This window comes from Salminus brasiliensis, chromosome 3, assembly GCF_030463535.1.
Source record: "Salminus brasiliensis chromosome 3, fSalBra1.hap2, whole genome shotgun sequence".
In the NCBI taxonomy this organism is placed as follows: domain Eukaryota; kingdom Metazoa; phylum Chordata; class Actinopteri; order Characiformes; family Bryconidae; genus Salminus; species Salminus brasiliensis.
The window spans coordinates 51,761,162-51,777,354 of NC_132880.1; the positions used below are offsets into that span (position 1 = coordinate 51,761,162).

At 41.5% G+C, this 16,193-nt stretch overlaps 1 protein-coding gene across 1 annotated transcript in view; it reads left to right on the plus strand.

The window, feature by feature from the left end:
* The window catches only part of bop1 (BOP1 ribosomal biogenesis factor), an 81,820-nt gene that overhangs the window by 1,885 nt on the left and 63,742 nt on the right, over window positions 1-16,193 (plus strand). The window contains exons 2-3 of the mRNA XM_072675008.1: window positions 1,356-1,601; window positions 11,376-11,537. Of these exons, the coding sequence (XP_072531109.1) occupies window positions 1,356-1,601; window positions 11,376-11,537 (408 nt within the window). The remainder of the gene's footprint in view (window positions 1-1,355; window positions 1,602-11,375; window positions 11,538-16,193) is intronic.

Consider the following 16,193-nt stretch of genomic DNA (forward strand, 5'->3'; position numbering starts at 1 on the left):
TTTGACCTCTCAGAATCAAAAGTTCTACTGGTTGATCACAGAGAGGGAGAGAGAGGGAGGGAGAGACACAGAGAGAGAGAGAGAGACACAGAGAGAGAGAGAGAGGGAGAGAGAGACACAGAGAGAGAGAGAGACACAGAGAGAGACACAGAGAGAGAGAGAGAGAGGGAGGGAAAGAGAGACACAGAGAGGGAGAGAGAGAGAGAGAGAGAGAGAGAGAGAGAGAGAGAGGGAGGGAGGGGGAGAGGGAGAGAGAGGGAGGGAGAGACACAGAGAGAGAGACACAGAGAGAGACACAGAGAGAGAGAGAGACACAGAGAGAGAGAGAGAGAGACACAGAGAGAGAGAGAGAGAGACACAGAGAGAGAGAGAGACACAGAGAGAGAGAGACACAGAGAGAGAGAGAGAGACACAGAGAGAGAGAGAGACACAGAGAGAGACACAGAGAGAGAGAGAGACACAGAGAGAGAGAGAGACACAGAGAGAGAGACACAGAGAGAGAGAGGGGAGAGAGAGACACAGAGAGAGAGAGAGAGAGAGGGAAAGAGAGACACAGAGAGAGAGAGAGGGAGAGAGAGAGAGAGAGAGAGAGAGAGAGGGAGGGAGGGGGAGAGGGGGAGAGGGGCAATAATGAGGCATTATCTAATTAAATATGTGTGAATCTAATTCCGGTTCAAAAGTCTTGTCATTCTGTTGACCTCTCAGAATCAAAAGTTCTACTGGTTGATCACAGAGAGGGAGAGAGAGGAAAGAGAGACACAGAGAGAGAGAGAGGGAGAGAGAGAGAGAGAGAGAGAGAGAGAGGGAGGGAGGGGGAGAGGGGAGAGGGGCAATAATGAGGCATTATCTAATTAAATATGTGTGAATCTAAGTCCGGTTCAAAAGTCTTGTCATTCTGTTGACCTCTCAGAATCAAAAGTTCTACTGGTTGATCACTTCATAAACCAGAAGGTACTGTCAAAACCATAAAAACAATTGTGTGTGTATGTAATAATAATACATAAAAATAATAATAATCAAACAAAAATATATATATAGAAATAATTTCATACATTTGCGAAAGGTTCAGTGTGTTCAGCTGTGCTCCTGGGCGGCTGGTGTTCATCACGCTGTGCAGAAACAGACAGAGTAGGGAAATCACCATCACTGTGCTGGACACCAGCCCTCCCTCTACACCCCTCATTCTGGCTGGCCTAGACTGATGCACCTCTCAGACACTTTAGGTGAAGCAGTTGTTTAATGCTGGCTGGTTTGAGGAGTCTAATCTGCGAGGGCTGGTGGAGTAAGCAGCTCTTGTTGTGGTAGATGCTGAAGCTGCTCTCTCTGAACATGAGGGTGTCCTGTTTTTATCACAGCTCCCCATGTTTGACAAAAACGCTGATAAGGTGGGCCATCTCGATGATAGCGACGAGGAGAATGAGGATCTCTCAGACAGCGAGGACAGTGTCTTCTCTGGACTGGAAGACTCTGGAACTGAGGAGGAGGATGATGATGATGATGATGGTGAGGATGCCAGTGATGAGGAGGAGGAGGATGAAGAGGACAACAACAACAAAGCAGAAGAGGATCCAGCTACTGGTGAAACCAGCCTCACACCTCAGGTACTTTAACAAAAACTCTTGATCAGTTTGTTTCTAAACATTTCAGAATTTCATGATGGAAGGACCAATTGAACAAATCCAACAAGGTGTTTCCTCCTCCTGGAAAGCTGCTGCTGTGGAGATAGGAGGTTTCTGTGTGAGAGATGATCTGCTGTCTAGGCCCTTTGAATTCACTTTTAATTTAAACTGAAGGTTTTGATGATCCTGATTCTAATCCTTTATAACTGATAGTTTCAAGATTTAAGAGTTTATTGTCATGAGCAGAAGCAAGCAGTTACCATGCAGTTCTGACTTCACAGTTCCTGCATTTACCCACATAATCTTCAGAATCAGAATCTCTTTATTTCACCAAGTATGTCACACATACAAGGAATGTGTCTTGGTGAGAGCAACATGTATGACAAGTAACAAAAACACAGAACACAGATTATTTACAGTCTTAAACTAAAGGAAAATTACACTAAACAGTAAATAGGACAGGGGATAAATTAAAAAAGTAAAAAGTACTGAAGGTTACAAATATCAATACAAAAACAGAGAAACAGAAGAAGTATAACTGTGTATACATTTATAATTACTTGACAAAATTCATATAATTTTATATATATATACACACCCATACACATTTCAAGGTTTTCTCTTTTCCTCTGTTATACATTTCTTGTATTAATGTTATAGAGTGTTTATTTATAGACTGTTTATTCTTACAAGAACGATTGCAGCTGTAACAACTGTAATATCCCTCCTGGGATTAGTAAAGTATTTCTGATTCTGATACATACACACATACATATTGATACCCAGTACTGATACCAACTCTGACTTAAATACTGGATAGATGGCTCTAAATCCTGGTATTTATAATGTTCCACTTTTTAGAGGTTGGAATTTTTGATATCTTGGACCGAATACACTTTAAAGAGCAGAGTTTACTGGTAGAGGAACTGCACATTTAAAAAGTTTCAGAGCTGAAAAAATAATGATGGTCATTGTATACATTGTATATACTTGAATGCTTGAAAAAGGGGCGTACTTATAAGATGCAGTCTTTTTGGATGGAGGTACGTTGTGAACCTTTCTTCTGACCTCTGATACTGTATTTTACTGTATTGTAGTCTGCTGTGCCTTATATGAAATATATTCTACTTTTATAGAGTAGAATCAGTTCGTTTTTTCCGGTTAACCCAGGTTACAGCTGTGCTTCCGTTGAAGCAAATTGACTCTGAGCTTAGTGTAGAAATAAAATAGAATATGATAGAGTGTAGAACATGTAGGAGCTGAGTGAAATCTGAATCTGAAGTATTGCACTGAGAGAAATCACACATGTCTGGAGCTGCTGCTCGTGTTTGGAGGCAGGAGATCACTGATCTGCGCTGGTAGTTTATTATGTGTTGGTTTAAAGTCGTGCTTCCACCAGAAGTCAGATTGGCAGTTTTCTCCGTAGCCCAAACCTCAGTCAGTCAGTCAGAGTTAGGCTGGTGTCTTTCTGTTTAGAGTGAATCTAATGTAGCAGACGTTTGTCAACCAGAGAGCTTCATAATATTTTCGTGTGAAGTCATGACTCCTGCTGGGTGCTGCCAACAGGGCTGACAGGAACGTGATTGGCTAGAATGAATGTACTGACAATGGTCGAACACGTCTGGGAATCAGTGTTCTTCCCTGCTGGTTGACGGGGAGATGACATTTTATGATACCATATGGAGTTCTTAAAGCTCCACCTCAAACCTGCTGCTGCTGATGGATTGCGGATGTTTCCGTGGACGTAGGTGACCGTGCAGTTCAAGATCAGGGATGATGAATACTGCTCTAAGCTGGAGTTGATGGGAGCCTATATATATATATATATATATATATATATATATATATATATATATATATATATACACACCCTCAAATAGTCTTTGTTTAAGAAGGTTTGAGTATTATTATTATTATTAAGAATAATAATAATAATATTACATGTAGAAGACACACACAGGAAACAGTTGAAATTTAGAAGATAAGTTGGGTTATCAAACTTCAGAGTGATAATAAATAAACTGAGCAATACAAAACCAGTCAGCCAATAATTAAGTACAGCTCAATAAAACTGAATACAGGCTAATGGCAAAACATTCCACCTAAAACATTTTCGCCGTCGATCCACCTAAAGCTAAAAACGTTTAAAGTATCCTAAGTTTCCTCACCATCATGCAATTTATAAAATAATACATTTGAATGAATTTCAGACGTGCTGGACCCTGCTCTCTCTTACTGTATTCAGTAGAAGGGCCTGCAGTAATTGAAATACATTCAGTGGGATTACAGTAGGTGGGTGCAGATCTACTTAAGAAAGACAATACATGTTCATTTAAATAGATAATTAACATTAAACAGCTAAACTTTAATGAACAGTTAAGTTTTTTTCAGGTTATTATCATTACACATCACCACGTGGGAGACTGGGGTTCGGTTCCCAGTCTGGGTGACTTATTAGGGTAGTGCAGCACAGAGTCCTTGGGCAAGACTCTTAACACTGCATTGGCCCTCCTCTGGAATACAAGTAACCCTGTAAGTCTCTCTGGATAAGAGCGTCAGCTAAATGCCGTAAATGTACTTTTTAAATTAAAGGTAAAGGTGCACGTATTTGTCACTGTACAGCGAAATGTGTCCTCCGCATTTAACCCATCTGGTAGTGAACACACACACACACACACACACACACACACATGTGTTAGGGGCAGTGAGTACACTTTATTTTATTTTAAAGAAGTACATTTCAGAACATCCACAGACACTGTACATTTAAAATCTACAACATAAATTGGGTTAGATAATGTCAAGACCAAGATTTTAAAGCTGACGAAGATCCGGTCCAGGCGCTCGGTCCATGGCCCAGTGGCACTAAATGCCTGATCACCTACAGTACTCAGTCTAGAGCTAGGGACTAGGGAATCTAGAGCTGATGGATAAATATTGTATATCATGAATCTGAGACGGTGCACAGGGTTCTTTACTCTTGAAGATCAAGTGATGAAGACCTCCAGGTGTTTACATTGAAGGTAAAGTCCTGAAGTCTGTGTAGAGCTCACAAAGCAATGCAGTCGAGCCTTTCTGAGTCTATTCAGCAGAATGGGCCACTTGGGGGGGATGAGGTGGGTAAACTGACAGTATTTCTTCGTGTTCTGATACGTTTTGTACTCAGGATACTCTACATGCTAAGGGTGTGAGTAGGAGGGTAAACCTGGAGCAGTCTACACCGATATGGATGGACCTGATCATGAAGAGATTTAGAAGTAGACGTATTTTGTGTTGAGTGCCGGGGTCTGAGAGCCAGTGTGAACGGCTCCGGGTAGGGCTGATGCGGTCTAGCATTGCTGCTGATTTCTGGAGTACTAACTTCAGTCAGATCAGGGTTTTACAATGGATTTTCAGTCTGAAGGTCCAGGTTCTGCTGCCTTTTCCTCAGTGCTCTCACTACTGCCCCCTAGCAGGGTGTCTGGCAGTAAGCAGGTGAAATTATGTCTTTGTTTATGATGTTTCTGTGGTCCAGTTAAGTTCACGTGTGAGGTTGTAAGTTGTAGATTTAAGTATCAGTGAAGTGAAGAATTTTAATAAGGGCTGGGCGAATATGGCATCAATATTTATATCACGATATGTACAGAGATTTCCATGATACAGTGCCTATAAAATGCATCTCCTTTAAACCCCTCAGTGACTCATGTTGTATTTATATTATATAATGTATAGAATAATGCAGTAGAGTGACCATTTCTCACATACTGTCCCTTCAGTACTGGCCACATCTGAAACCTTCAGCACAACACTGTAGAAATTCAAAGTAAAACTAATCAGCTCATTGGATGCTTTCCCTGTGAAATGCTTGTAGAAATGGACTCATGGTCAATATAATTTGAATGTATGTCTTTCATAATTAATTCATTTATTTTTCATATTGTGTAACCTGGTGAAGCCAAAGATGAAGAGATGGTCAAAACCATTTTCTATTGTTTTCTTTTGTTTCTTAGTTTTTTTAGTTTAGTTGGTCAGATTTTGGAGTAGCACAGGATTCTTCAAGAAACAGATTTCTACAAAGTAATGCAGATTAAACAAAATTATCATATTAAATAAGTGACTGCATAAATATTCACCCCCTTTAAAGTGAGTGAGCTAATTGGACAGAGCTCCAGCAGGCAGGTGGCGCTGGTAGTCTCACAGGTAGTGGAATGGAGATCGGCTGAGAGCAGTAATTACAGTCTAAAGACTATCTGGATGCTCCAGTCACTGGTTAAGAGACACCAAGACTCCTGATGGGAGATGGGAGAGACTCTTGGGGCCTATTGGGTATAGAGAGCCTGAACTCAGTCCAGTAGAGAATGTGTGGCTGGGTTTGAAAAGGGTTCCTCATGCCTGATCTCTGTACAACCTGACAGAGCTGAGCTGTTTCACAAAGAGCAATGGAGTAAAGTAGCAGTGTCCAGATGTACAAGCCTGACTGAGCCCTGTCCACACAGGCTTGGTGCTGTGATTCTAGAGTGTGATCAATCTGGTCGCATGTGCAACCTAATTTCTCAATAAAAAAAAAAGAAAAAAAAAAAAAGAGGGCCCACATTAGGCCCATATCGTGGTCTTAACCACAAGCTCTAATCTCAATCAGAGATGGTAATGGTGAGATGGTGGGACCCCCCTCTGATTGGACCACCTCTGATTGGCCTTGATCCAGATATTCCTGTACGTCTGTCCCCTCTCCCTGCAGCAAACAGGTCTTCAGACGAGACATGATGAGATGAGATGATCAGTTTGTCTACAATATTGAAAAAGATGAACTTCCCTTCTCTAAGATTAAGTCTGAAAGAATTCTTCAGAAGAAAAATGGCTTGAATGTAAACCAGACGTACAGTAATGAGGTCGCCTGCACCCAGTTTATAGGAGTCATCGCAGATGCATTGGTAAAATGATGTCTGTGCAAATTGTGAACAGTGTGTAGAGGGTGTTCCTGATCGCCGGAGACACCGATGTCTCCACAAAGGGACGCACCATTGTGTACGCTCGCATCTTGCGGAGAGGAAGATCAGTGAATAGACTGATTGGACACATTGAGGTCGAGCAAAAAGATTTCATAAGTTAGTTTGGAGCATTTCTATTGCCATGTCATGTAGGCTATGTCAGTAATATGGCTACCGTCTCATTACTGCATTAACCATATGAAATATTTTTATAAATGAAAATAAAAAATAAATTAAATAAAAATGTAAAAGTAGATTGCATTATAAACTCTCGATCTGAGAAGTAAATGGAATCTTTATTTGTTTTAATTAGATTTCTTAGATTTTCTTTATTTAATTTATGATGTTTAAATTTCAGCTCAGTGAAGCACTTTTTTTTGGTAAGTAACCTTTCTTGTAGAATTGTGCTTCAAATAAAGAACTTTATGTTGACCAGATTGTTAGTTTACAAGTCAATTTTGCCTATATGGACAGTGATTATAAAAAAGAGAGAGGGAGAGAGAACCTGTAAAACTGAACATTTGAGAAATCATTTAAGAAACTTTAAGAAAAAAGTGTGAAAAGTAGATCCCTGACCTCTGCTAAATACTGACTCGCAAGGGGTGAATATTTATGCAGTCACTTATTCTGCATTATACATTTTTATTAGTTTGACAGTACTGTCGGAATCTCTTTCACTTTCACATTAAATTATATTGGCCATAATTCCTTTTATAGAAACAATAAAAGGGGGAAATATACAAAGGGGGTGAATACTTTTGATATTCGATTCTTTAACTTTATTGTACTAATTATACTAATACGACTTGTACAATACAACAGACCGCTGTTAGGCTAAATCTCTGCTACAGTGACGGGAAAGGACATGGGACAATAGACAAAACACAAGACACTGTGTCTAGACTCTATTTATTGCAGTATTTTGGCAAACTGACAGAATTCATCAGTAGCGGCAGATTTTAAACACTGCCAAATTACTTCACTTACCTGGAGCATATCCTTAGCTAACACACACAATTCAGTATTCTTCACTTCTGTAAAAAAATCATACAGTTTTACTAACTATGCCTCTGTGAAGGCCTAATGTGCAGGTAGTTCTGGGTACATTTGTGAGTAATATTAGAGCTTAAAGAAGAGCATGCTGTGTATTCTGAACACAGTTTAGCATAATATGATGAAATACCGTCATATATATCATTTCAGTCCCTTTAGGTTCATCAAATTCGTCATGCTGTAATTGCATTGCATCACCTCTGTGTGAGACGGCTCCTCATGTGTTTTCAGAGGACTTTAACTTCAATGAGAACAACACCTGGAGGTCCTCACTGCTGGATTTTGAAGAGTAGAGCTTCAGAGTGGAGCAGTTGGTGTCTGTGATCATGAGACAGTCCAGCAAATCTGAAACCATGCCATCTTTGTCTGGAGTCGGGGGGTCAGTCAGTGGGCTGCATTGTTCTTTCTTCAGCTTTTTAATCCATCTAGCCTCTCGCGCATGAAGGATCTGGGGCCTGATGCACACCAGGCAGAAGTTAATGCGACTGCCGGAGGACTTTTATGATCCCAGTGAGGTTTCCCACCGCCCCAGCAGCGACGGCTCCGATCCAGCAGCAGCCGGGCTCGCGCCGTGCGAGTGGGTGGGAAGACGGAATGGTGGTGGGAAGGGGGGCCGAGAAGTGGGGTTCATCTTACCAGGAAGACGTCGGTCTTCTCTCAAACGCACGCCTACGCACCAGTGGCACTCTGCAGACGCGTCTGGTCCAGTCTGGTCTGCTTCCATCGGCGAGATGCTAGACCAGGGGGCTGGCAGTTCACCTCACCATGACCTCCCCTGGTCGAGAAGGTGCTGCTGGTTCTAGCGAGTCTTAATTGATCGGCCGAGATGTTGATCATGCATCGGTGTGGGTCCTGATGAGTGGCCTCTGATTGTTCCGCTCACGGCTCACTCAATAACTCATCTGCAGCTCACAGGAAGCTGCAGAATAATAGGAGGCCTGGGGCCTGCTGAGCGGAACCCTGGACGGTCAGCCAACACGCTTTAAAAACATGTTATGGGCTGGCTCGTGTGTGTGTGTGTGTGTGTGTGTGTGTGTGTGTGTGTGTGTGTGCGTTCCGAAGTCCGCTGGAGGTGCTCAGATCTGAAACGGATGTCCTGAAGCTTGCTGGCTCTGATTTGATGGAAGACGGGCTCCAGCCTGTTGTCGGATCATTCGGCGTCGGCTGATTCATAACTCTTAAGCCTTATAAACTCAGCTTGTTGCCTCGGGCGTTTTTCCTCATCTTCCCCATTAACAGCGATCCTGGATCACGCCGCTTCATCCACAGCTTATAGCTTATTTTAGCTCATATTAGAAATGTTGGCAATTGTTTACATTCAAAGGAAAATCTTCAGACTGAAGGTTTGAACTACAGGGTCCTGATGGTGTTCGCTGAACACGGCCGAATGTTGAACTAGTCTCACGTTTGAGTAATTTGATGCACACTTTTTATTTAAACAACTTTAAATAGGTTTTTAAATCATTTTAATTATCATTTTTGGTTGAAACGCTGTCCGAGAAAATATTTATTACACCTGTGGGTGCAGCGACGGATCAACTGAGTCGACTAAAATGTCAAAATAAGTCACTAATACAAACGAATCAATAACATAAAATACTGTAAACTGAAGGTTATAATTATCATCTTCCAAAATTTTGTCTCCCTTTTTTCTTTTTTTTTTTTTACAGATCAGTTATGAAATAGATTTACTGTATTATTGATTTACACATTCTTGGTTTCAAATTTTGACAGTAAAAAATCTTGGTGTTTTATTGATCTTTATTAGCAGGAACGTTTATTAAAGCAGTGCCTTTCTGAATAGCTGTATTGTTCTCATTGGTTTTTTTTAGTCAGCTCCAAAAACTGGAGCTGAATTTAAAAGCTAACAGCTACATAAGAATGATTTGATAATTGAGTGGTTGATTATTTGATTACTCTTTATGCAGGAAGAGTTGTGCATGCACTGTCCAAATTGGGTAGTGTCAGGGGTGCATATTAGACCTAAACTTAAACAATCAACCTCGGTTTGGACCTTAAACCACTCTTTCAGGTGTGAACACTCCCTAATTTAATGACCTTTACTATCTGCGTTCTCCCTTTTTTTTTTTTGGAAAACCATCACCACCTTGTGTTTAGTTCTTCAGGGCCAGTGGAAAAGACGTCCACTCCCAGGTTACCTGAGGCCGTCCGTTTGAAGCGGTCCTGCTAGCTGGATGTGCATTTAACTAGGCATCAGGGAGGAAGTGTTTCACTTAGCACAGCGCTCCAGTCCTCCAGAAGATATCGCGGCTCCCTGAAGCCGTAAATCAACATAGGTTGCTCATCTGCTTCTCACCGACTCTAGGGACCCTCCCAGACTCAAAGCGTCCCTTATAGGCCGCCTCTGATGACTGTGCCTTCAGAAGTGTAGAGTAAAGGTCAGCCCTGCAGGCTTTCATCCCCACCGTCCTGCAGTCCAGGCCCGGGACCATCTTTTAGCCGTTCATAAGTGAGAATGAAAGCCTTTATGCTGCAGTTTACAGCTTATCATAAGACACATATTTAATATTCCATTATTCAGTTAAATCTCTACTAAATAAAGCAAAAACAGAATTAAACTAAACGTTCAGAAATTTCAGTAAACTCTATTTAAACTGGTCGTTGCTAAAGCCGACCTTCTGACCTCTTCTGAGAGCGGGGTGAGACCGTCGTAAGGTTAAAAAGAGGTTTATTTATTCAGATATTTTTCCTTTAATTAGGAATGATTAAAAAAATTGAGGAGTAACTGTGTAACTGTTCATTATTTCCCTTATGTATAAAGTTATAAAAAGCTTCCCAGATTCCCACAAGTGTCTTGAGAGAAATTCTTTTTTCCCTTTTTTTCTTATTAATAATAATAATAATAATAATAATAATTATTATTATTATTATTATTATTATTTTTGTTATTATTTTTGTTATTATTATTATTTTTTTAAACCCAGTATTTTATCATTTTAGATATGGGATGACGTGTGGTTCTTCCCTCTGTAAAACCCAGTGTTTCCACAGTATTTTAGTTTCTAACTGGTTGTAATTGAAGAGTAAAGGCGTGGCTGGAAGTGTGTTTACACGTAGTTTTGGCAGCGTGAGCAAAAACGACTCCTCGCTGCTGAGAGCTGGGCATTATGTCAGTTATTCGCTTTGCTAGAACACAGCGGTAAAACAAAGGATCAGAAAAATAGTTGATGATAATACCGGGTCTGGGAAATGAGGATTCCCCCTGATTCTTTTCTAAATCTAGAGTGAGAAGCCTCTCCTCAAAAAGGCTTATAGCAGCACCACCAGTCATAGAATGGAAAGACAAAAACATGCCGTGTCTGATTAATGGGAGTTTCTGTAGATGTTTGACTTACCGGCAGACCTAGCAGGTGGTCTGGACCGGCCCGCGTCCCAATGACTTCTGAACCATGTGGCTGTCCACCTTGCTGTAAAGTGGCCTGGCATCGGAAGAGGGAGAAGAATCCTGCAGTGCTTTCTCACAGGGAAGAACACGGCATGATGTGTGGCCAGTGCCACAGCTGGGACGTGAACCTGAATCCCAGCTGCAGGGCGCATCACTAACCCCTTTACCATCTGTGCCCTCTGGAGAAAAGCTGTTTTGAAGTTCTGATTTGCTCCTCGCCTGAGATTTCTGAGTACTTTACCTGTTGTGTGTGACCTGTTCAATAATGAGTTCATGCTAAATTTAATCTTAATCAATAATTAAGTTCATCACATCATCTTTTTTCCACAGACCGAAGACAAAACTGCTAAGACCAGAAAGCTGAAGAAGAAGAAAAAGAGCGTCGTTTCAGAAGGAGAGGCAGAGGAGGAGCATGGGAAGTCTGGGAGAGAGAGTGGTCTGAAGATATCTTCTCAGGTGGACGAGTATGAGCAGGACACGTCAGATGAAGAGGTAAGGCTGGTACTTTTTTGAGGACACTTGTGTCCAGGGATGTCCAGTCTAAGATGTTCTGCTACTCTGCTGGAGTGGACAATTGGCCTTTTAATGTGCAAGATGAGGCTTGATACGATGACCCCCTGACACCCAGTCCATTTAAAATATGCCTGGCTTTACCCCAGTCCTAATCCTCTTGATCATATTGTGACATCCCTGCATAAAGGTGTGGTGTTATTTTGTTATTTTAAATAAACAGAGATATGAAAAGTCCTTGACTAATTGTTGAGCGTAAATCCAAAAACGTGCTGAACGTGATCTCTTCTGCATTCTAATTTAATAATAATCCTGTATCGGCAGAGTGTTAGTTCCATTAGGAGACACTCCCTGACCCTGTAGACTAGAGCATCACCAGTAGAGTAGCACTGCCAGTGTTCCAGCAGGGCACCTTACCAAGTTCCTTACCAAGTTCCTTACCAAGTTCCTTACCAAGTTCCTTACCAAGTTCCTTACCAAGTTCCTTACCAAGTTCCTTACCAAGTTCACAATCAGTCCTGAGCTCTGAACTTTAGACTCGCTCAGCTTTTCTCTGAACGTTGTGCTTCAGTCTTTGTTAACGTTCTGTTTGGTTTTTGAAATTGAAATAGAAGTCAGATCTTCTGAACGCAGTTTGTCAAGAAACACACGGCTGTTTTTTGGCACATTGGGGCTGTAGTGCTTTGTGTACCCTACACTGCCAAGGTCGGAGCACTGAGTGTTCTCCTACAGCGCTGGGCCGAGAGTGAGAACACGTGTAAAATGATCGAAGACTGTTCCCCCATACACAATCTCCCCCGGTTCTTTCAGTGCCATTGGTCCACCTCTGTGGAATCTACACTTCAGCTCATCCCACGATGGGGTTCGGTTTCAGACAGGTTTAAGTGGGAGGACTGAATTGACTGTTGTAAGAGTTTGATTGTGAGTGAGGTTTCTTCTGTGAGGATTTGCAGTTTGGCGTTCAGTTCTTTGGATCGTTGTCTTCCTGGCAAGGAGATGGCATACAATTATAGTTCTGGAGGCTTCAACTCTCCAATGGTCCAACTATGATCCTTGGAGACAGTCTCTTCTCTTAAACCATCCTCCTCATAATCTTCTTTCAGAACAACAGCTCCAGCCGTCTGAAGCTCAGCAGCTGTTGCGCAGGGTTTAGGTATGAGAGTGGACCTGAAGCTCTTTTTATAGCTGTTATTAATGGAAGTTAAGATTTGGCGGGTTGTGTTTAATGATGCTGGGGTGGCAGGACTGTTACATATTTTATTAAGAACACACACAATCAAAACACAAACAAACAAATGATATGAAACAACCAAACAATAGAAATGTATAAATGTGTCTGATCTAGATTGATATCAATTCACCCAGTTACTAATTGATGAAGCTTTTGCTTTAGGTTTTTTAGCTGGAATTCCATTGATCCTATTTTGAAAACTGGAGATCCAAAATTTGCCAGCTGAAAATTAAGGGGAAATCCAGAGTTGTAAAAAAGTTTTTGGTAGCTGTAAACCCTGCCATTAACATTCTTCACTTAATCAAAGTAAACTGAAAAGCTTTTTTGAAGAGTTTAAATGATAAGTTCAACTATCATTGGTTTAACTAAATAACACCCTTCCTCTGAGGTTATGCAGGATGAGTTGGGAACGCTGCATAAATAAACGAAATGAGAGGAAGCTGGAGGGTTAAGAGGCTCCTAAAGCTCATTGAGAGGACCCAAAAGAATTAAAGAATGGGTGTTGTGATGACTGTTATTGTGGGGTAAAGGTTTATGGAGAATATTGTGCTGACCAGTTACACGATTCATTATTAATATGTAGCTGATGCTGTTTAAGTGGATGAAGCACAGGTGTAAGTCATTGTGCTCAGTAGTTTGAGGTTCGTCACAAACAGTCATACACTGCACAGCTACAAGTGAAATGCTCTGATAACTGTCTGCTCACATTAAACAAAAGGCTGAAGATCAAAGTGAGAATGTGTGTAAATATAAGGATCAAACACAGGATTAATTAATAGATAAATGATCTAGGGGAGTTTCAGAGAAGCCGTTTAAGAAACGTCCACTGATGGTGCTTTTTGTGTCCAAAACCTGCAATTAATATTATCTTTTAATAGTAAGATGTTTACTGTTTGTCGAAGAGCTCTTTAAACCTTTATTTCTGAAACAATTCATAAAAAATAACAAAATGAAACTCCTTCATATTCTATTTTTCTTTTTTTCTTTTAACCAGTCTTGACATCTTAATCAGTCATGTTTATCTGTCCTCTCCACCTTTTGTCTGGAGCCTTTGTTCATTTTTATGTACAGCACCTACAGTGTCCTACTGATTAGCTGAAACATCTGATGGTGCCCGGGCTTACATTAAACTAATATATACATTATTTTTATAAATATATATAAAAATGTACATGGATAAACGAGACTGTTTCACTGTTCCAAACCTGGCTAGTACCTCTTAGGGGTTGAATATTCAGTTCTGCTGTGTCTGTAACTCGATTTATACTGAGTGCTGCTGCTACTGCACTATAGAGCTTTGGTGGTGGAGCTGCAGGAGGAGAACCTCTCTCCAGATCTGCTATGTAACGTTGCAGAACCCATAGAGTCATCTGGAGCTCTCAGACTGTCCAGGAAAACGTGTCCTTTAGTGGTGGCTCAAATCATGAATTTCAGTGCCTGACAGTAGGGGGAGCCCTGGAGCAAGAACTGCCACTTTCCCATAGTAGTGATGTAATTATTGTGATGGACCACCCAACAAGGCAGTTTAGTGGGCCTGGGAATGGAATCTACTACCCTGTGATCAATAACCCAGCGCTCTAACCACCGAATCTGGGTTGTTCAGTAAAGAACTGCAGTGTGAGGTTGGTAGAAACCCAGTCGGTGTGTTTCATGCGTGGACGCTTGCTTTAGCGTGACGGTTTAAGCTGAAAGCTGTGTATCGGGTGCAGATCAGGATGGAGTAATTGTCCTAGCTGTTGGGTCTATAGGAATATTAGCTTTCACACATCTCGTAAAGAGGACTGGGAGAAAGTGCTGGACTGCTGGAGATGGATGTTGCTGGACTGCCGCGTCTGATCCGGTTCCCCCATGTCTGTCAGATGTTACCATGTTTCTGTAATGAACATATTGGATTGCCTGGTGTTTTTTCTGTAGAGGCCTCTGGAGTTGTGTGATGTCGGCCTATTTTCACTACCAGGAGCTCTGCGACTTCTCAGATTTGCATGTGGAGCCATTAAAGAATTCTTCCCTCTGCTCTTTAATTTAAATGGTCCATTGAAAATCATTGAACCCTGGCACACCGAGGGCTGGAGGACTTGCCAGGCCATACAACCTAAACACGTCAGCCATCCAAAACTGTTCTTGGCAACGGCCTGCCGGCCAGGAATGTTCTGTTAGCGGTGGTATTGTTTTTGGGTAGGTCCCTGCTTTCGGAGCGAGTGTAAAGGGAGGGGGCGGTGTTTAAACGCTCATTTAAAATCACATCGAACACAACTGGAATGAAGACCACTTTCTTTATTTAGTTTGTAAAAGTACTTGATGTTTTTTAAAGCTTGTGTGTCTGTGGAGACCTGTGGCTTGTTAAACAGCCGAAATAAATGACCGCGTGGTCGTCTCGGCCGTCTGATGGTGGGTTCTCTGCATGTAGGCCTACAGGTGGTTCTTTCCCTGGGCTTGGAACGCTTGCGCAGGGTTCAGAGACAGACACGCGTCCCTGGGGTTATACGTAAGGTTGCCCCGATACTGTATCGGTAATGGCGGCGATACTGGCCCTTATACACAGTATCGGTTTTGGCAATAGAGAGCACCGATACCATGAAGCTTGCTGACCCCACACTTTTCTGTTTTTTTTTTTTTTTTTTAAACATTAGAACATTTTGGTTTGCAGACTTTATGAAACCTAACATGTAAACAGCCTGTAATAAATAGTTCCTACCATTAAACACACACTTCATAGAGCTTCCAGCACTTTTTCCCCTTGTGGGGTGTTTGGTTCTAAAACCAAAAGTTTAAGCAGCTTGTTTTAAAGCCACACGCTGAAGTTTAGTATCTTTAGTAGTTTAGGAACACAGAGATGTGTACTACATATGAAATGTGAATTTTTAACACTGAATAAAACATTTGGTTTGGTTGAGATTATGCTTCTCTACTTGCTTCCTGCATTGTGGAGATTTTCATTGTTTTAGATGTGCAGATACCCAACCAGTACATGCTGCTGTTTTTAAGGATCATCAGGATTTATAGCCGTCTATCCAGTATTTAAGTCAGAGTTGGTATCTGTATCAGTACTCTGTATCGGCAGAGATTTAAAAATCTGGTATCGGAAAGGAAGAAGTGGTGTCGGATTTCCCACATTAGCAAAAATCTGTGGTTCTAGCTTCTGTACTTGGTGTAGTGACTGTCTGAAGGGAGCGGGTCTTCTCGGTGTGTGCTCTCAAAAATGACGGTGCTTCAAATGGGGCTTTGAGCAACGCCATAGAACCACTTCTGGTTCCATTAAGAACCGTGATTGTATGAAGCCTCCTTTAAAGGTCTTGATGTAAAGGTTCTGTACCAGTTCAAATGTTTGTTACTCAGACATGACTTTAAAACCAGTTCCCTGGACCTTCCCTTTACCCCCAGCGTGAACCAAATCCCGGACTGGAAAC